Source organism: Ammospiza nelsoni, chromosome 28 (assembly GCF_027579445.1).
Source record: "Ammospiza nelsoni isolate bAmmNel1 chromosome 28, bAmmNel1.pri, whole genome shotgun sequence".
NCBI classification, from domain to species: Eukaryota; Metazoa; Chordata; class Aves; order Passeriformes; family Passerellidae; genus Ammospiza; species Ammospiza nelsoni.
In genome coordinates, this window is record NC_080660.1 from 654,975 (window position 1) to 673,077 (window position 18,103).

Genomic DNA, 18,103 nt, shown 5'->3' on the forward strand with positions numbered 1-18,103 from the left:
CTTGTTCACGTCATCTGCCCCTCTCCCCCTCCTTGCTCCTGACTGTGCCCGCATTCCCAATTCCTGCATGATCCCTCCGGGCTCTTGCTCCTCTTGGCAGCAGCCCCTGCTATAGCCCAGCCTGGAAGAGCAGTTCCCAGGACGCGTGTGGAGAGATCCAGCCTGTGCCTAGTGTGTCTTTCTCCCGTCTGTTCTTTGCTGTACTTGAAATAAAACAATCCTGCATCCAACTGCAGCTTCTCTGTTGTTACTGTCAGGTTCAGGGTAGAGGGCAGAACTTTTCTGGCCCGCCCGTGGGCACGGCAAGCCCAGCCAAGGCAATCTCTCACTACTGTATTTGCCAGGCAGATCTGTCTTTGGGCAGAACCCTCAGCCCTGGCAGCTCTCAGCACACACAGCAACAAAGCTTCAAGAACATTTCAGAAGGTCGTCAACTCCCGTTTGTAGAAGTTTAAGTCCATTGAACTTTATGTACTTCCAATCAATCGCTGGAAGAGCAGCATTTTTCTGAGTGACAGGGAGCCATGTAGACGCAAAGACTGCCCTGGTGCCAGCCCCTTGTTTTTTCGTGGCCCTGGGGAGCAACTTGGGGCTGATACCAAATGAAGTGCCTACTGGTCCTTATGGCTTCTGCTTTAAATTCCGTTGCATTTTTGTCTTTGTCTTTGTCTTCTCTTTTGCCCTCGTCTTCGCCTTTGTCCTTGTCATTGTCTTTCTCTTCTTGTCTTTGTCTTGGTCTTAGTCTTTGTCTGTGCCATTGTCTTTGTATTTATCATTGCAATTTTCTTTGTCTTTGACTTTCTTTTTCTTGTTCTCTGTCTCTTTCTCCTTGTGTTTTTCTGTTTACAATTGTCTTTTTGTATTTCTTTCTATGTTTATCTTTCAGTTTCTATTTCATTATTCTTACTGCTTCTCATCTTCTTATACATATATTTCCTTCTAATTCTTGTCCATTTTCTCATGTCCATTTCCATCTCCGTCTTCTTCACTGTCTCCTTCTCTTTCACCACCTCCTAAGCTGAACCTTTCCCAATGGTCTCCATCTTCTACTTCAAGGACAGCTTGAATTTCATTTCCATGCCCATATCAATATGCAATGTTCTATTCCCACTTCTGTTTAACATTCCCAGTCCCCTTCCATTTTCCATTCCCGTTGGCCATGCCAGCATCATTATTTCCCTTCAAAAGGTTGGAACGCCCCCATCCCGAGTGGGATGCATGACTCCAGAAAAGGAGGCAAAGAAACAGAAATTGGATGCAGGAAAACTTTATTGTGCCAAGAAGGGCAGGAGTGGCAGGGAGAGGGAGGTTGGGCAGGCCGGAGGCAGGCCAGGTGTCAGAGGCTGGAAGAGGCCAGGGCAGCTTGTGTAGAGATCAAGGTGTCCAGGCTGGGCTGAGGCAGCGCCAGAGCCTTTGGGGCTGTTGCTGGTGGCTCTAGCAGGGCCCGCAGGTGTCCCAGAGCTTCTTGCTGTAGCGGGGCAGGGCGCAAGGGCTGCAGGCGGGAGCAGCGTAGGCTCTGCCAAAGGTGCAGAGGCCGCCCGAGGCCTGGGTGGCACCGGCGCCATAGAGGCCGCCCAGCCCCAGGGAGCCGCCAAAGGCCGGTGCTCCGGAGGAGCCCACCACGGCCTGCTGGGGGAAGGAGCTGAGGATGGGGCCGGGGAAGGTGACCACCACGGGTGGGGGCTGGATGAAGGCAGACGAGTCGGGGCACTGGCGGGCGCACAGCTCGTTGCAGCTCTCAGCGATGGGCTGGGGCACAGCCACGCTGGTCCTGGGCACTGGGCACAGCTCAGCGCTGCTCCTGGGTGGGCACAGGTCGTAGCAGGACATCTTGGAGTGGGATGTGAGGGTGCTCTGCAAGAGAGGGCAGCCATGGCAGGAGAGCAGCCCAGAGCAGAGCCTGAGCCAAAGGCCAGGGAGCCAGAGAGCCGCCAGCAGAAGTGCTGGCACACTTACCCTTGTTCCTGAGGAGGAGAAGGTGGCCAGGGCACTGCTTGCTCCACTCTGGCCCAGGCAGGGCTTTTATAGCAACCATGGGGATTGCCCAGCTCCAGCCTGGCCAATCTGCACAGGGGACACTCCCTGCTGCTGCTGCTGCTGCTGCTGCTGCTGACACTGGGGCTGTGCGGCCCCTGCCCCTCCCTGAGTCAGCATCCCCCAGGTGCCAGCCCAGCACATCCCGCTGCCCAAGTGATCATGTCCTTCCTGCCATGCCACATATTTGACAAAGAGAACGGCACCCAGGAATGGGCTCCAGGAACACCTTTAATGGCCCAAATGGGTGGGGCAGGGCTGGAATCATCCTGGGTCAGATGGATATCTTGACTCTTTGCCCTGTGAAGATCAGGATGGATAGAAGTCTTTGTTACCAGTTTCATGGAAAGCCCTGGGCACTGACTCCATGCATATGGGGTCTGGTTTGGCTGGGTCCTCCTCTGATGCACAGAACTTCTCCATGATGAAGGCTCTGGCCACACCTGTCCCTTATGCTCCAGGTCCTGACATGTGTTCCTCATACCCCTTCCTGGGTGCCATCCTGGCTATCAAGGATCTGACGTGGCAGGAAGGATCAAGATGACTTCAGCAGAGGGATGTGCTGGGCTGACACCTGGGGGATGCTGAATCAGGCAGGATCAGGGCCCGCACAGCCCTGGTGTCAGCAGCAGCAGCAGCAGCAGCAGCAGCAGCAGCAGCAGGGAGTGTCCCCTGTGCAGATTGGCCAGGATGGAGCTGGGCAATCCCCATGGTTGCTATAAAAGCCCTGCCTGGGCCAGAGTGGATCAAGCAGTGCCCTGGCCACCTTCTCCTCCTCAGGAACAAGGGTAAGTGTGCCAGCACTTCTGCTGGTGGCTCCCTGCTCCAGCCCTGGCCACTGTGGCTCAGGCGCTGCTGCCCTGGGCTGCTCTCCTGCCATGGCTACCCTGTCTTGCAGAGCACCCTCGCATCCCACTCCAAGATGTCCTGCTACGACCTGTGCCCACCCAGGAGCAGCGCTGAGCTGTGCCCAGTGCCCAGGACCAGCGTGGCTGTGCCCCAGCCCATCGCTGAGAGCTGCAACGAGCTGTGCGCCCGCCAGTGCCCCGACTCGTCTGCCTTCATCCAGCCCCCGCCCGTGGTGGTCACCTTCCCCGGCCCCATCCTCAGCTCCTTCCCCCAGCAGGCCGTGGTGGGCTCCTCCGGAGCACCAGCCTTTGGCGGCTCCCTGGGGCTGGGCGGCCTCTATGGCGCCGGTGCCACCCAGGCCTCGGGGGGCCTCTGCACCTTTGGCAGAGCCTACGCTGCTCCTGCCTGCAGCCCTTGTGCCCTGCCCCGCTACAGCAAGAAGCTTTGGGACACCTGCGGGCCCTGCTAGAGCCACCAGCAACAGCCCCAAAGGCCCTGGTGCCACCTCAGCCCAGCATGGAGAAGCTGAGCACTGCACAAGCTGCCCTGGCCTCCTGCAGCCCGTGACACCCAGCCTGCCTGGGGGCTGACCATCCTCCCTCTCCCTGCCTCACCTGCCCTTCTTAGCTCAATAAAATTTTCCTGCATCCAATTTCTGTTTCTTTGCCTCCTTTTCATGGAGTAATGAATGTCCCTTGGACTGGGGCTGTTCCAAGTATGGGAGGGGAATTGGTGATGCTAGGGTTGCCACTGGGAATGGAAAATCTAAGAAGAAGGGGAAGGTTAAACAGAAGATGCGGTGGGTCACGGAGGTTGAAGTGGAGATGTAATTGAAATCAGTATGGAAGTGGAAGGATACGAAGGAGAACTTTGGGAACCGGAGATGTGAGGAGAGAGAGAACCTGGCGAAGGAGAATAAGACACAGTACAAGAAATAGAGGGAGGTGGAGAAGGAGAAGAAGTCAAAGGAGGAGAAAGAGAAGGACAAGCACAAGCACAAGGAGAAGGAGCTCCACACACTCCTGAAGAAAGACAGATGCCCTGAATTGCTGGCCATGAGACCAGTGGCTCTTACACATGTGCAGTTGTGTTGTCAAAGAGTGGGCTTGGAAATGGAATTTGGACCCATTCCAGCGCAAAGGCTACCAGAGCTCCAGTTTCTCTCTGCTGCCATGGCTCTGCTAAAGGACCTGGGACGGAAGTCAGAGAGACTTCCCCATTAGTCTTCAGTGTACGATAAATTTATTTGTCATCAACTTCTTCTCCTTCCCCTTCTATGTCTTAGTCTATCTTCTTTTTATTTGTTCAAATCCTTGTTTCCCATCTTCTCTTTTCTCTTCTCCTTCCTCTACTTCTTCTTGTATTTCTTCTTCAGGTTCTCTTTCCTCTTCTTATCCTCCTTCTCCTCCTTCCTCTTCCCCTTCTCTTCCTCCGACTTTTCCTTCCCCTTGCCCTTCTTGTGCTTCTCATCCTTCTCATCCTTCTACTCTTTCCCCTCTGTCTCCTAACCCAGCCCCTTCCCAACATTCTCTATGTTTTGATTTAGTGTGCATTTTTGTTTTAATACTTGTCCACATTACTGTCCTCTGTCCCTGTCCCTCATCTCTTTTCCATTCCCATTCCATTATGCATTGCCCCTGGCCATCCCCCAACACTATTTCCCTACCCAATCTAGGAACTCCTCCATGCCTACGGATATCTTTGTTTTGGCAAAGGAGGCAAAGAAACAGGAACTGGATGCAGGAAAACTTTATTGTACCAAGAAGGGCAGAAGAGGCAGGGAGAAAAAGGGTGGGCAGGCCGGAGGCAGGCCGGGTGTCATGGGCTGCAGGAGGCCAGGGCAGCTTGTGCAGAGCTCAGCTTCTCCATGCTGGGCTAAGGCAGCGCCGGGGCCTTTGAGGCTGTTGCTGGTGGTTCTAGCAGGGCCTGCAGGTGTCCCAGAGCTTCTTGCTGTAGCGGGGCAGGGCGCAAGGGCTGCAGGCGGGAGCAGCGTAGGCTCTGCCAAAGGTGCAGAGGCCCCCCGAGGCCTGGGTGGCGCCGGTGCCATAGAGGCCGCCCAGCCCCAGGGAGCCGCCAAAGGCCGGTGCTCCGGAGGAGCCCACCACGGCCTGCTGGGGGAAGGAGCTGAGGATGGGGCCGGGGAAGGTGACCACCACGGGCGGGGGCTGGATGAAGGCAGACGAGTCGGGGCACTGGCGGGCGCACAGCTCGTTGCAGCTCTCAGCGATGGGCTGGGGCACAGCCACGCTGGTCCTGGGCACTGGGCACAGCTCAGCGCTGCTCCTGGGTGGGCACAGGTCGTAGCAGGACATCTTGGAGTGGGATGCGAGGGTGTTCTGCAAGAGAGGGCAGCCATGGCAGGAGAGCAGCCCAGGGCAGCAGCGCCCGAGCCACAGGGGCCAGGGGCTGGAGCAGGGAGCCACCAGCAGAAGTGCTGGCACACTTACCCTTGTTCCCGAGGAGGAGAAGGTGGCCAGGGCACTGCTTGTTCCACTCTGGCCCAGGCAGGGCTTTTATAGCAGCCCCGGCATTGCTCAGCTCCATCCTGGCCAATCTGCACAGGGGACACTCCCTGCTGCTCCTGCTGCTGCTGACACCAGGGCTGTGCGGCCCTGCTCCTGCCTGATTCAGCATCCCCCAGGTGCCAGCCCAGCACATCCCGCTGCCCGAGTGATCTTGGCCTTCCTGACACATGAGGGACTCGATAGGAGGGATGGCACCCTGGAATTGGGTCCAGGAACACCAGTAAGGAGCTGGAGCATCAGGGGTAGGATTTTCAGGAGCCTTTAACATGGAGGGCATGGATGCATCACAGAACAGCCGTGCAGAACTAGACCACATCTCTTTGCCCTCGGAGCACTGGAGGTTCCACATGGCTGAGTTCAAAGGCTTGTCCAGTCAGGACTGATTTTCATAGAGCAAAGAGCAGAGATGTCCATGTGAGCCCAGGCTGATTCCAGCCCTGTCCCACCCCTTTGTACCATTAAAGATGTTCCGGGAGCCCATTCCTTGGTGCCATTGTGCTTATCAAGTATGTGAAGTGGCAGGAAGGACGATCAGTTGGTCAGCAGGATGTGCTGGGCTGGCACCTGGGGGATGCTGACTCAGGGACGGGCAGGGGCCACACAGCCCTGGTGTCAGCAGCAGCAGCAGCAGGGAGTGTCCCCTGTGCAGATTGGCCAGGATGGAACTGAGCAATGCCAGGGCTGCTATAAAAGCCCTGCCTGGGCCAGAGTGGAGCAAGCAGTGCCCTGGCCACCTTCTCCTCCTCGAAAACAAGGGTAAGTGTGCCAGCACTTCTGCTGGCGGCTCCCTGCTCCAGCCCCAGCCCCTGTGGCTGGACGCTGCTGCCCTGGGCTGCTCTCCTGCCATGGCTGCCCTCTCTTGCAGAGCACCCTCGCATCCCACTCCAAGATGTCCTGCTATGACCTGTGCCCACCCAGGAGCAGCGCTGAGCTGTGCCCAGTGCCCAGGACCAGCGTGGCTGTGCCCCAGCCCATCGCTGAGAGCTGCAACGAGCTGTGCGCCCGCCAGTGCCCCGACTCGTCTGCCTTCATCCAGCCCCCGCCCGTGGTGGTCACCTTCCCCGGCCCCATCCTCAGCTCCTTCCCCCAGCAGGCCGTGGTGGGCTCCTCCGGAGCACCAGCCTTTGGCGGCTCCCTGGGGCTGGGCGGCCTCTATGGCGCCGGTGCCACCCAGGCCTCGGGGGGCCTCTGCACCTTTGGCAGAGCCTACGCTGCTCCCGCCTGCAGCCCTTGCGCCCTGCCCCGCTACAGCAAGAAGCTCTGGGACACCTGCGGGCCCTGCTAGAGCATCAGCAACAGCCCCAAAGGCCCTGGCACCGCCTCAGCCCAGCATGGAGAAATTGAGCTCTGCACAAGCTGCCCTGGCCTCCTGCAACCCGTGACACCCGGCCTGCCTGCGGCCTGACCACCCTTCTTCTCCCTGCCTCTCCTGCCCTTCTTGGCACAATAAAGTTTTCCTTCATTCAAATCCTCCTGTTTCTTTGCCTCCTTTTCTGAAGTCATATATACTCCTGGGGATGGGGGACTTCCAAGAGTGAAAGAGGAATTGATTGGTGATGCCGGGAGAGCATCACCGATAGGTGATGCGGGAATGGAATGTGGAATACAAAGGTGAAGTTTATACAGAATTGGATGGGCCACTGGAGGTTAAAGTGGAGATGAAAATGAAATCAAAGTGGAAATGCAAGCATACAAAGGATAGCTGTGGGATCTGGTGAGGTTTGGCGACAGAGAAGAAGGGTAAGGAAAAGGAGGAGAAAAAGGAGAAGGAGAAGGAGATGGAGGATGAGAAGGACAAGGGCAAAGACAAAGAGCTCTGAGCACTCTACCTAAAGACAGAGAGATCCCCTGGCTTGCCGTCCATAAGACCCGAGCTCTCATGGACCTGCAGCTTTGTTGCCATGACTGATGTTGGCCATAGAGCTGAGAGCCAACTGGGGTCAAATGCTGCCAGAGCTACAAGCCCTCTCTGCCACCATGGCTCTTCTAAAGGATGTGGGACAGAAATCAGAGAGACACTTCACTGTCACTCTTCCCTGGACATGAAATTTCCTTGCCATCATCCCCTTCACCATCAGTTTCTATGACTTAGTCTTCCTTTTTCATATTTCTCCAAACTGTTGTTTCTCATCTTCTATTTCCTCTTCTCCTTCCTCTACTTCCTCTTGTCTTTCTTATTTGCATTCTCTTACCTTATCCTCCTTGTCCTCCTTCTTCTCCTTCATCTCATCATCTTTTGCCTCCTTCCGCTTCCCCTTCTGGTCCTGCTCCTTCTTCTCCTCTTTCTCCTCTTTCTCCTCCTTCTCCTCCTTGTCCTAACCCAACCTTATCCCATCAGTAGCTATTTTTGATTCACTGTCCATTCGGGTATCATTTTCTTGTCCACATTATTGTCCTCTGTCCATGTCCCTCATCTCTTTTACTTTTCCTTTGTCTTCCATTTTCCATTGACCCCGACTATCCCAGAAATACCATTTACCCTCCCACTCTTGGAATATTCTCATCCCCGAGTGTGTCCTGTATATCGCAAAGGAGGCAAAGAGACAGAAGTTGGATGCAGGAAAACTTTATTGTATGAAAAAGGACAAGAGAGGCAGGGAGAGGGAGGGTGGGCAGGCTGCAGGCAGGCAAGGGGTCACAGGCTGCAGGAGGCCAGGGCAGCTTGTGCAGAGCTCAGCTCCTCCATACTGGGCTGAGGTGGCACCAGGGCCTTTGGGGCTGTTGCTGGTGGCTCTAGCAGGGCCCGCAGGTGTCCCAGAGCTTCTTGCTGTAGCGGGGCAGGGCACAAGGGCTGCAGGCGGGAGCAGCGTAGGCTCTGCCAAAGGTGCAGAGGCCCCCCGAGGCCTGGGTGGCACCGGCGCCGTAGAGGCCGCCCAGCCCCAGGGAGCCGCCAAAGGCCGGTGCTCCGGAGGAGCCCACCACGGCCTGCTGGGGGAAGGAGCTGAGGATGGGGCCGGGGAAGGTGACCACCACGGGCGGGGGCTGGATGAAGGCAGACGAGTCGGGGCACTGGCGGGCGCACAGCTCGTTGCAGCTCTCAGCGATGGGCTGGGGCACAGCCACGCTGGTCCTGGGCACTGGGCACAGCTCAGCGCTGGTCCTGGGTGGGCACAGGTCGTAGCAGGACATCTTGGAGTGGGATGCGAGGGTGCTCTGCAGGAGAGGGCAGCCATGGCAGGAGAGCAGCCCAGGGCAGCAGCGCCTGAGCCACAGCGGCCGGGGTTGGAGCAGAGAGCCGCCAGCAGAAGTGCTGGCACACTTACCCTTGTTCCTGAGGAGGAGAAGGTGGCCAGGGCACTGCTTTCTCCACTCTGGCCCAGGCAGGGCTTTTATAGCAGCCCTGGCATTGCTCAGCTCCAGCCTGGCCAATCTGCACAGGGGACACTCCCTGCTGCTGCTGCTGCTGCTGCTGCTGCTGACACCAGGGCTGTGTGGCCCCTGCCCCTCCCTGAGTCAGCATCCCCCAGGTGCCAGCCCAGCACATCCCGCTGCCCAAGCAATCCTGTCCTTCCTGACACATCACATACTTGATAGCAGGGATGGCACCCAGGAATGGACTCCAGGAAGAGGTTTAATAGTCCAAATGGCTGGGCAGGGCTGGAATCGGCCTGGCTCACATGGACATCTCTGGTCTTTGGAGTACGTAGATCATGCCTGACAGGAGGTGTCTTTGTTCCCAGTGTCATGGATTCCCCGGCGCACTGACTGCAGACACATGGGGTCTGGTTCTGCTGGGCTATTGTGTGATGCACAGATGCCCTTCATCCTGACAACTTCTGCCATTCCTGATCCTCATGCATCAGCCCCTGACAGGGGTACCTCTAAACTAACTGCCATCCCTGTTATCAGGGATATGACGTGGCAGGAAGGACAAGATGGCGTGGGCAGCGGGATGTGCTGGGCTGGCACCTGGGGGATGCTGACTCAGGGAGGGGCAGGGGCTGCACAGCCCTGGTGGCAGCAGCAGCAGCAGCAGCAGGAGCAGCAGCAGGGAGTGTCCCCTGTGCAGATTGGCCAGGCTGGAGCTGAGCAATCCCCATGGTTGCTATAAAAGCCCTGCCTGGGCCAGAGTGGAGCTAGCAGTGCCCTGGCCACCTTCTCCTCCTCGGGAACAAGGGTAAGTGTGCCAGCACTTCTGCTGGTGGCTCCCTGCTCCAGCCCTGGCCGCTGTGGCTCGGGCGCTACTGCCCTGGGCTGGTCTCCTGCCATGACTGCCCTCTCTTGCAGAACACCCTCGCATCCCACTCCAAGATGTCCTACTACGACCTGTGCCCACCCAGGAGCAGCGCTGAGCTGTGCCCAGTGCCCAGGACCAGCGTGGCTGTGCCCCAGCCCATTGCTGAGAGCTGCAACGAGCTGTGCGCCCGCCAGTGCCCCGACTCGTCTGCCTTCATCCAGCCCCCGCCCGTGGTGGTCACCTTCCCCGGCCCCATCCTCAGCTCCTTCCCCCAGCAGGCCGTGGTGGGCTCCTCCGGAGCACCGGCCTTTGGCGGCTCCCTGGGGCTGGGCGGCCTCTATGGCGCCGGTGCCACCCAGGCCTCGGGGGGCCTCTGCACCTTTGGCAGAGCCTACGCTGCTCCCGCCTGCAGCCCTTGTGCCCTGCCCCGCTACAGCAAGAAGCTCTGGGACACCTGCGGGCCCTGCTAGAGCCACCAGCAACAGCCCCAAAGGCCCTGGTGCTGCCTCAGCCCAGCCTGGACACCTTGATCTCTGCACAAGCTGCCCTGGCCTCCTGCAGCCCGTGACATCCGGCCTGCCTTGGGCCTGACCACCCTCCATCTCCCTTCCTCTCCTGCCATTCTTGGTACAATAAAGTTTTCCTGCATCCAATTCCTGTCTCTTTGCTTCCTTTGCAAAAAACAGGACTTTCTTGGGGATGAGGATATTCTAAGAGTGGGAGGGCATATGACATTTCTGGGATAGCCGGCCAGGATCAATGGAAGATGGAAGATGAAGGAAAAGTGAAAGAGATGAGGGACATGGACAGAGGACAATAATGTGGACAAGAAAATGATACCCAAATGCACACTGAGTCAAGAGATAGCTAATGATGGGACAGGGTTGGATTAGGAGAAGGAGGAGAAGGCTCAGAAGGATGAGAAGCACAGGAAGAGCAAGCGGAAGGAGAAGTCGGAGGAAGAGAAGGAGAAGAGGAAGGAGGGGAAGGAGGAGAAGAAGAGAAAAGAGAACCCAAAGAAGAAAGACAAGGGGAAGTCGAAGAAGGAGAAGAGAAAAGAGAAGTTGGAAATAAGGATTTGGAAAAATATAAAGAAGATAGAGTAAGACATAGAAGGGGAAGGAGAAGAAGTTGATCAAAAGAAATTTATCGTACAGGGAAGACTAATGGGGAAGTCCTTCTGACTTCTGTCCCAGGTCCTTTAGCAGAGCCATTGCAGCACAGAGGAATTGGAGCTCTGGTAGCCTTTGTGCTGGAATGTGTCCAAACTGCATTTCCAAGCCCATTCTTTGCCAACACAACTGTACATGTGTAAGAGCCACTGGTCTCATGGCCAGCAAGTCAGGGCATCTGTCTTTCTTCAGGCAGAATATTCAGAGCTCCTTCTCCTTGTGCTTGTGCTTGCCCTTGTCCTTGACCTGCTCCTTCTCCTCCTTCAAATTCTTCTCCTTCTTATCTTCTCTCTATTTCTTGGACTGTGTCTCATTCTCCTTTGCCTGGTTCTCTGTCTCCTCACATCTCCGGTTCCAAAAGTTCTCCGTCGTATCCTTTCATTTCCACTTTGATTTCAATTGCATCTCCACTTTAACCTCCAATGCCCTATTCCCTCTTCTTTTTAACCTTCCCCGTCCTCTTAGATTCCCATTCCCTGTGGCCATACCAGCAAAATTGATTCCCTTCCCACACTTGAAACACCCCCATTCCAATGGTCTTCATGACTGCAGAAAAGGAGGCAAAGAAACAGGAATTGGATGCAGGAAAACTTTATTGTGCCAAGAAGGGCAGGAGTGGCAGGGAGAAGAAGGGTGGTCAGGCCGGAGGCAGGCCGGGTGTCACTTGCTGCAAGAGGCCAGGGCAGCTTGTGCAGAGCTCAATTTCTCCATGCTGAGCTGAGGCAGTGCCAGGGCCTTTGGGGCTGTGGCTGGTGGCTCTAGCAGGGCCCACAGGTGTCCCAGAGCTTCTTGCTGTAGCGGGGCAGGGCACAAGGGCTGCAGGCGGGAGCAGCGTAGGCTCTGCCAAAGGTGCAGAGGCCCCCCGAGGCCTGGGTGGCACCGGCGCCATAGAGGCCGCCCAGCCCCAGGGAGCCGCCAAAGGCCGGTGCTCCGGAGGAGCCCACCACGGCCTGCTGGGGGAAGGAGCTGAGGATGGGGCCGGGGAAGGTGACCACCACGGGCGGGGGCTGGATGAAGGCAGACGAGTCGGGGCACTGGCGGGCGCACAGCTCGTTGCAGCTCTCAGCGATGGGCTGGGGCACAGCCACGCTGGTCCTGGGCACTGGGCACAGCTCAGCGCTGCTCCTGGGTGGGCACAGGTCGTAGCAGGACATCTTGGAGTGGGATGAGAGGGTGTTCTGCAAGAGAGGGCAGCCATGGCAGGAGAGCAGCCCAGGGCAGCAGCCCCTGAGCCACAGGGGCTGGGCTGGAGCAGGGAGCCACCAGCAGAAGTGCTGGCACACTTACCCTTGTTCCCGAGGAGGAGAAGGTGGCCAGGGCACTGCTTGTTCCTCTCTGGCCCAGGCAGGGCTTTTATAGCAGCCCTGGCATTGCTCAGCTCCAGCCTGGCCAATCTGCACAGGGGACACTCCCTGCTGCTGCTGCTGCTGCTGCTGCTGCTGCTGACACCAGGGCTGTGCGGCCCCTGCCCCTCCCTGAGTCAGCATCCCCCAGGTGCCAGCCCAGCACATCCCGCTGCCCAAGCAATCCTGTCCTTCCTGACACATCACATACTTGATAGCAGGGATGGCACCCAGGAATGGACTCCAGGAAGAGGTTTAATAGTCCAAATGGCTGGGCAGGGCTGGAATCGGCCTGGCTCACATGGACATCTCTGGTCTTTGGAGTACGTAGATCATGCCTGACAGGAGGTGTCTTTGTTCCCAGTGTCATGGATTCCCCGGCGCACTGACTGCAGACACATGGGGTCTGGTTCTGCTGGGCTATTGTGTGATGCACAGATGCCCTTCATCCTGACAACTTCTGCCATTCCTGATCCTCATGCATCAGCCCCTGACAGGGGTACCTCTAAACTAACTGCCATCCCTGTTATCAGGGATATGACGTGGCAGGAAGGACAAGATGGCGTGGGCAGCGGGATGTGCTGGGCTGGCACCTGGGGGATGCTGACTCAGGGAGGGGCAGGGGCTGCACAGCCCTGGTGGCAGCAGCAGCAGCAGCAGCAGGAGCAGCAGCAGGGAGTGTCCCCTGCGCAGATTGGCCAGGCTGGAGCTGAGCAATCCCCATGGTTGCTATAAAAGCCCTGCCTGGGCCAGAGTGGATCAAGCAGTGCCCTGGCCACCTTCTCCTCCTCGGGAACAAGGGTAAGTGTGCCAGCACTTCTGCTGGCGGCTCCCTGCTCCAGCCCTGGCCGCTGTGGCTCGGGCGCTACTGCCCTGGGCTGGTCTCCTGCCATGACTGCCCTCTCTTGCAGAACACCCTCGCATCCCACTCCAAGATGTCCTGCTACGACCTGTGCCCACCCAGGAGCAGCGCTGAGCTGTGCCCAGTGCCCAGGACCAGCGTGGCTGTGCCCCAGCCCATTGCTGAGAGCTGCAACGAGCTGTGCGCCCGCCAGTGCCCCGACTCGTCTGCCTTCATCCAGCCCCCGCCCGTGGTGGTCACCTTCCCCGGCCCCATCCTCAGCTCCTTCCCCCAGCAGGCCGTGGTGGGCTCCTCCGGAGCACCGGCCTTTGGCGGCTCCCTGGGGCTGGGCGGCCTCTATGGCGCCGGTGCCACCCAGGCCTCGGGGGGCCTCTGCACCTTTGGCAGAGCCTACGCTGCTCCCGCCTGCAGCCCTTGTGCCCTGCCCCGCTACAGCAAGAAGCTCTGGGACACCTGCGGGCCCTGCTAGAGCCACCAGCAACAGCCCCAAAGGCCCTGGTGCTGCCTCAGCCCAGCCTGGACACCTTGATCTCTGCACAAGCTGCCCTGGCCTCCTGCAGCCCGTGACATCCGGCCTGCCTTGGGCCTGACCACCCTCCATCTCCCTTCCTCTCCTGCCATTCTTGGTACAATAAAGTTTTCCTGCATCCAATTCCTGTCTCTTTGCTTCCTTTGCAAAAAACAGGACTTTCTTGGGGATGAGGATATTCTAAGAGTGGGAGGGCATATGACATTTCTGGGATAGCCGGCCAGGATCAATGGAAGATGGAAGATGAAGGAAAAGTGAAAGAGATGAGGGACATGGTCAGAGGACAATAATGTGGACAAGAAAATGATACCCAAATGCACACTGAGTCAAGAGATAGCTAATGATGGGACAGGGTTGGATTAGGAGAAGGAGGAGAAGGCTCAGAAGGATGAGAAGCACAGGAAGAGCAAGCGGAAGGAGAAGTCGGAGGAAGAGAAGGAGAAGAGGAAGGAGGGGAAGGAGGAGAAGAAGAGAAAAGAGAACCCAAAGAAGAAAGACAAGGGGAAGTCGAAGAAGGAGAAGAGAAAAGAGAAGTTGGAAATAAGGATTTGGAAAAATATAAAGAAGATAGAGTAAGACATAGAAGGGGAAGGAGAAGAAGTTGATCAAAAGAAATTTATCGTACAGGGAAGACTAATGGGGAAGTCCTTCTGACTTCTGTCCCAGGTCCTTTCGCAGAGCCATTGCAGCACAGAGGAATTGGAGCTCTGGTAGCCTTTGTGCTGGAATGTGTCCAAACTGCATTTCCAAGCCCATTCTTTGCCAACACAACTGTACATGTGTAAGAGCCACTGGTCTCATGGCCAGCAAGTCAGGGCATCTGTCTTTCTTCAGGCAGAATATTCAGAGCTCCTTCTCCTTGTGCTTGTGCTTGCCCTTGTCCTTGACCTGCTCCTTCTCCTCCTTCAAATTCTTCTCCTTCTTATCTTCTCTCTATTTCTTGGACTGTGTCTCATTCTCCTTTGCCTGGTTCTCTGTCTCCTCACATCTCCGGTTCCAAAAGTTCTCCGTCGTATCCTTTCATTTCCACTTTGATTTCAATTGCATCTCCACTTTAACCTCCAATGCCCTATTCCCTCTTCTTTTTAACCTTCCCCGTCCTCTTAGATTCCCATTCCCTGTGGCCATACCAGCAAAATTGATTCCCTTCCCACACTTGAAACACCCCCATTCCAATGGTCTTCATGACTGCAGAAAAGGAGGCAAAGAAACAGGAATTGGATGCAGGAAAACTTTATTGTGCCAAGAAGGGCAGGAGTGGCAGGGAGAAGAAGGGTGGTCAGGCCGGAGGCAGGCCGGGTGTCACTTGCTGCAAGAGGCCAGGGCAGCTTGTGCAGAGCTCAATTTCTCCATGCTGAGCTGAGGCAGTGCCAGGGCCTTTGGGGCTGTTGCTGGTGGCTCTAGCAGGGCCCGCAGGTGTCCCAGAGCTTCTTGCTGTAGCGGGGCAGGGCACAAGGGCTGCAGGCGGGAGCAGCGTAGGCTCTGCCAAAGGTGCAGAGGCCGCCCGAGGCCTGGGTGGCGCCGGTGCCATAGAGGCCGCCCAGCCCCAGGGAGCCGCCAAAGGCCGGTGCTCCGGAGGAGCCCACCACGGCCTGCTGGGGGAAGGAGCTGAGGATGGGGCCGGGGAAGGTGACCACCACGGGCGGGGGCTGGATGAAGGCAGACGAGTCGGGGCACTGGCGGGCGCACAGCTCGTTGCAGCTCTCAGCAATGGGCTGGGGCACAGCCACGCTGGTCCTGGGCACTGGGCACAGCTCAGCGCTGCTCCTGGGTGGGCACAGGTCGTAGCAGGACATCTTGGAGTGGGATGCGAGGGTGTTCTGCAAGAGAGGGCAGCCATGGCAGGAGAGCAGCCCAGGGCAGCAGCCCCTGAGCCACAGGGGCTGGGCTGGAGCAGGGAGCCACCAGCAGAAGTGCTGGCACACTTACCCTTGTTCCCGAGGAGGAGAAGGTGGCCAGGGCACTGCTTGTTCCTCTCTGGCCCAGGCAGGGCTTTTATAGCAGCCCTGGCATTGCTCAGCTCCATCCTGGCCAATCTGCACAGGGGACACTCCCTGCTGCTCCTGCTGCTGCTGCTGCTGCTGACACCAGGGTTGTGCGGCCCCTGCCCCTCCCTGAGTCAGCATCCCCCAGGTGCCAGCCCAGCACATGCTGCTGCCCATGCCATCTTGTCCTTCCTGCCATGTCATATCCCTGGTAACAGGGATGGCACTTAGGTTAGGGGAACACCTGTCAGGGGCTGGTGCGTGTGGGCCAGGAATGGCAGAATACCTCAAAATGAAGGGCAGCTCTGCATTATGGGAGAGCCCAGCAGAACCAGACTCCATCTGGTGGCAATCAGTGCCGAGGTGGTTCCACGAGACTGCAAACAAAGAACTTTCCTGTCAGGCCTGATCTTCACAGGGCAAAGAGCAGAGATGTCCATCTGGGCCAGGCTGATTCGAGCCCTGCCCCACCCCTTTGGACCATTAAACGTGCTGCTGGAGCCCATTCCTGGTTGCCATCCCGGCTATCAAGTATGTGACGTGTCAGGGAGGACATGATCACTTGGGCAGCGGGATGTGCTGGGCTGGCACCTGGGGGATGCTGACTCAGGGAGGGGCAGGGGCTGCACAGCCCTGGTGTCAGCAGCAGCAGCAGCAGCAGGAGCAGCAGCAGGGAGTGTCCCCTGTGCAGATTGGCCAGGCTGGAGCTGAGCAATCCCCATGGCTGCTATAAAAGCCCTGCCTGGGCCAGAGTGGAGCAAGCAGTGCCCTGGCCACCTTCTCCTCCTCACGAAAAAGGGTAAGTGTGCCAGCGCTTCTGCTGGCGGCTCCCTGCTCCAGCCCCAGCCCCTGTGCCCGGGGCACTGCTGCCCTGGGCTGCTCTCCTGCCATGGCTGCCCTCTCTTGCAGAGCACCCTCACATCCCACTCCAAGATGTCCTGCTACGACCTGTGCCCACCCAGGAGCAGCGCTGAGCTGTGCCCAGTGCCCAGGACCAGCGTGGCTGTGCCCCAGCCCATCGCTGAGAGCTGCAACGAGCTGTGCGCCCGCCAGTGCCCCGACTCGTCTGCCTTCATCCAGCCCCCGCCCGTGGTGGTCACCTTCCCCGGCCCCATCCTCAGCTCCTTCCCCCAGCAGGCCGTGGTGGGCTCCTCCGGAGCACCGGCCTTTGGCGGCTCCCTGGGGCTGGGCGGCCTCTATGGCGCCGGTGCCACCCAGGCCTCGGGCGGCCTCTGCACCTTTGGCAGAGCCTACGCTGCTCCCGCCTGCAGCCCTTGTGCCCTGCCCCGCTATAGCAAGAAGCTCTGGGACACCTGTGGGCCCTGCTAGAGCCACCAGCCACAGCCCCAAAGGCCCTGGCACCGCCTCAGCCCAGCATGGACACCTTGAGCTCTGCACAAGCTGCCCTGGCCTCTTCCAGCCCATGACACCTGGCCTGCCTGCGGCCTGCCCACCCTCCGTCTCCCTGCCTTTCCTGCCTTTCTTGGTACAATAAAGTTTTCCTGCATCCAATTCCTGTTCTGTTGCCTTTTTGCATCATGTCATGAAGTCCCCAGGGAATGGGGAATTCCAAAAGTGGGAGGAGAATAAGTGTTCCTTGGGAAACTGAAAATGGAAGCTTACAGTGTCGGTAAAATAGAATTTGGAATTGGTACATGGCCAGTTGTATTGGAGAAGAAAACAGCAACAAAGTAGAAGTGGATTGATATCAAGGAGAGAAGAGGGAATGCTTCACGAAATGATAAGAGGAAGGACAAGGACAAGGACAAGGATATGGTCAAGGACAAGGACATGTACCAGGTCAAGGACAAGGAGGTCCGAGCACTCTACCTGAAAGTAGACATATCCCCTGCTCACGGGCAATGACACTATGGGCCTTTAAAGACCTGCCGCCATGCTGGCAATGAGATGAACTCTCCCCAGAGCTGGGAGCCATCCAGGAGCACAGGCTGTCACATCTCCTGTGCCTCTGCATCACCCTTGGCTTTGAATAAAGAATCAGGGACAGAAATCAGAGACAAACTTGCCCATCACTATGCCCTTTATATTTTATTTCTGCATCATCAGTTCCATCTCTCATTGTCTATCTCTTTTTCTTTCTCTCTTTTTAAAACTTCTTTGTCACCTCATGTCTCATGTTTTGTTTCCTCTTCTCATTCTCGTTCTCATTCTCGTTCTCATTCTCGTTCTCCTTCTCCTTCTCCTTATCCATCATCTTCTCCATCATCTTCTTTTCTTCCTCCCTCTAAACCCAGTACTTTGTCTTCCGATTCCCTTTCCCCTTTGAATTCATTATCTTCCCCATGTCGCCCTGCACTGTCCACTTCCCATTTATATTTTCTATCCACTTCCATTTTCAGTTGCCCAGACAATCCCTCAAGACAGATTCCCATCCCACTCCCAGAATTCCCCATCCCCAGGGCAATTCAGGACTCCAGAAAAGGAGGAAAACAGACAGGAACTGAATGCAGAAAAGCTTTATTGCATCAACAAGGGCAGGAGAGGCAGGGAGAAGGAGGGTGGGCAGGCCAGAGGCAGGCTGGGTGTCACGGGCTGCAGGAGGCCAGGGCAGCTTGTGCAGAGCTCAAGTCCTCCATGCTGGGCTGAGGCGGTGCTGGGGCTTTGGG

The 18,103-nt window shown here is 57.3% G+C and overlaps 10 protein-coding genes across 10 annotated transcripts; 5 read left to right on the plus strand and 5 right to left on the minus strand.

The window, feature by feature from the left end:
- Positions 1–1,434: 1,434 nt before the first annotated feature.
- On the minus strand, positions 1,435–1,874 carry LOC132084782 (scale keratin-like). The gene is given in 2 exon segments (XM_059490035.1): positions 1,435–1,833; positions 1,836–1,874. Coding segments are annotated over 2 exon segments (438 nt in total).
- A 1,038-nt stretch (positions 1,875–2,912) lies between these two features.
- LOC132084783 (scale keratin-like) lies at positions 2,913–3,352 on the plus strand. The gene is given in 2 exon segments (XM_059490036.1): positions 2,913–2,951; positions 2,954–3,352. Coding segments are annotated over 2 exon segments (438 nt in total).
- A 1,447-nt stretch (positions 3,353–4,799) lies between these two features.
- LOC132084784 (scale keratin-like) lies at positions 4,800–6,255 on the minus strand. The gene is made up of 3 exons (XM_059490038.1): positions 6,143–6,255; positions 5,954–6,049; positions 4,800–5,202 (listed from the first exon to the last, which is right to left on the minus strand). Exons 1-3 carry the CDS (start codon positions 6,253–6,255, stop codon positions 4,800–4,802), a joined length of 612 nt encoding a protein of 203 aa, XP_059346021.1.
- LOC132084785 (scale keratin-like) lies at positions 6,254–6,693 on the plus strand. Its single transcript, XM_059490039.1, is given in 2 exon segments — positions 6,254–6,292; positions 6,295–6,693. Coding segments are annotated over 2 exon segments (438 nt in total).
- A 1,448-nt stretch (positions 6,694–8,141) lies between these two features.
- LOC132084786 (scale keratin-like) lies at positions 8,142–8,581 on the minus strand. The gene is given in 2 exon segments (XM_059490040.1): positions 8,142–8,540; positions 8,543–8,581. Coding segments are annotated over 2 exon segments (438 nt in total).
- A 1,034-nt stretch (positions 8,582–9,615) lies between these two features.
- Positions 9,616–10,055, plus strand: LOC132084787 (scale keratin-like). The gene is given in 2 exon segments (XM_059490041.1): positions 9,616–9,654; positions 9,657–10,055. Coding segments are annotated over 2 exon segments (438 nt in total).
- A 1,460-nt stretch (positions 10,056–11,515) lies between these two features.
- On the minus strand, positions 11,516–12,621 carry LOC132084788 (scale keratin-like). Its single transcript, XM_059490042.1, has 2 exons — positions 12,604–12,621; positions 11,516–11,935 (listed from the first exon to the last, which is right to left on the minus strand). Exons 1-2 carry the CDS (start codon positions 12,619–12,621, stop codon positions 11,516–11,518), a joined length of 438 nt encoding a protein of 145 aa, XP_059346025.1.
- Positions 12,622–12,991: 370 nt separating this feature from the next.
- Positions 12,992–13,431, plus strand: LOC132084789 (scale keratin-like). The gene is given in 2 exon segments (XM_059490043.1): positions 12,992–13,030; positions 13,033–13,431. Coding segments are annotated over 2 exon segments (438 nt in total).
- A 1,460-nt stretch (positions 13,432–14,891) lies between these two features.
- LOC132084790 (scale keratin-like) lies at positions 14,892–15,517 on the minus strand. The gene is given in 3 exon segments (XM_059490044.1): positions 14,892–15,290; positions 15,293–15,329; positions 15,423–15,517. Coding segments are annotated over 3 exon segments (531 nt in total).
- Positions 15,518–16,365: 848 nt separating this feature from the next.
- LOC132084791 (scale keratin-like) lies at positions 16,366–16,805 on the plus strand. Its single transcript, XM_059490046.1, is given in 2 exon segments — positions 16,366–16,404; positions 16,407–16,805. Coding segments are annotated over 2 exon segments (438 nt in total).
- Positions 16,806–18,103: the final 1,298 nt, after the last annotated feature.

What these genes read in the sequence shown, in the direction of transcription:
- LOC132084784 (XM_059490038.1), bottom strand. Translation starts at nt 6,255, where the DNA reads ATGGCAGGAGAGCAGCCCAGGGCAGCAGCGTCCAGCCACAGGGGCTGG. An exon ending in TTGTTTTCGAGGAGGAGAAG is followed by an intron (nt 6,050 to 6,142) that starts GTGGCCAGGGCA and finishes CAATCTGCACAG; the next exon opens with GGGACACTCCCTGCTGCTGC. An exon ending in GGTGCCAGCCCAGCACATCC is followed by an intron (nt 5,203 to 5,953) that starts TGCTGACCAACT and finishes CCTCGCATCCCA; the next exon opens with CTCCAAGATGTCCTGCTACG.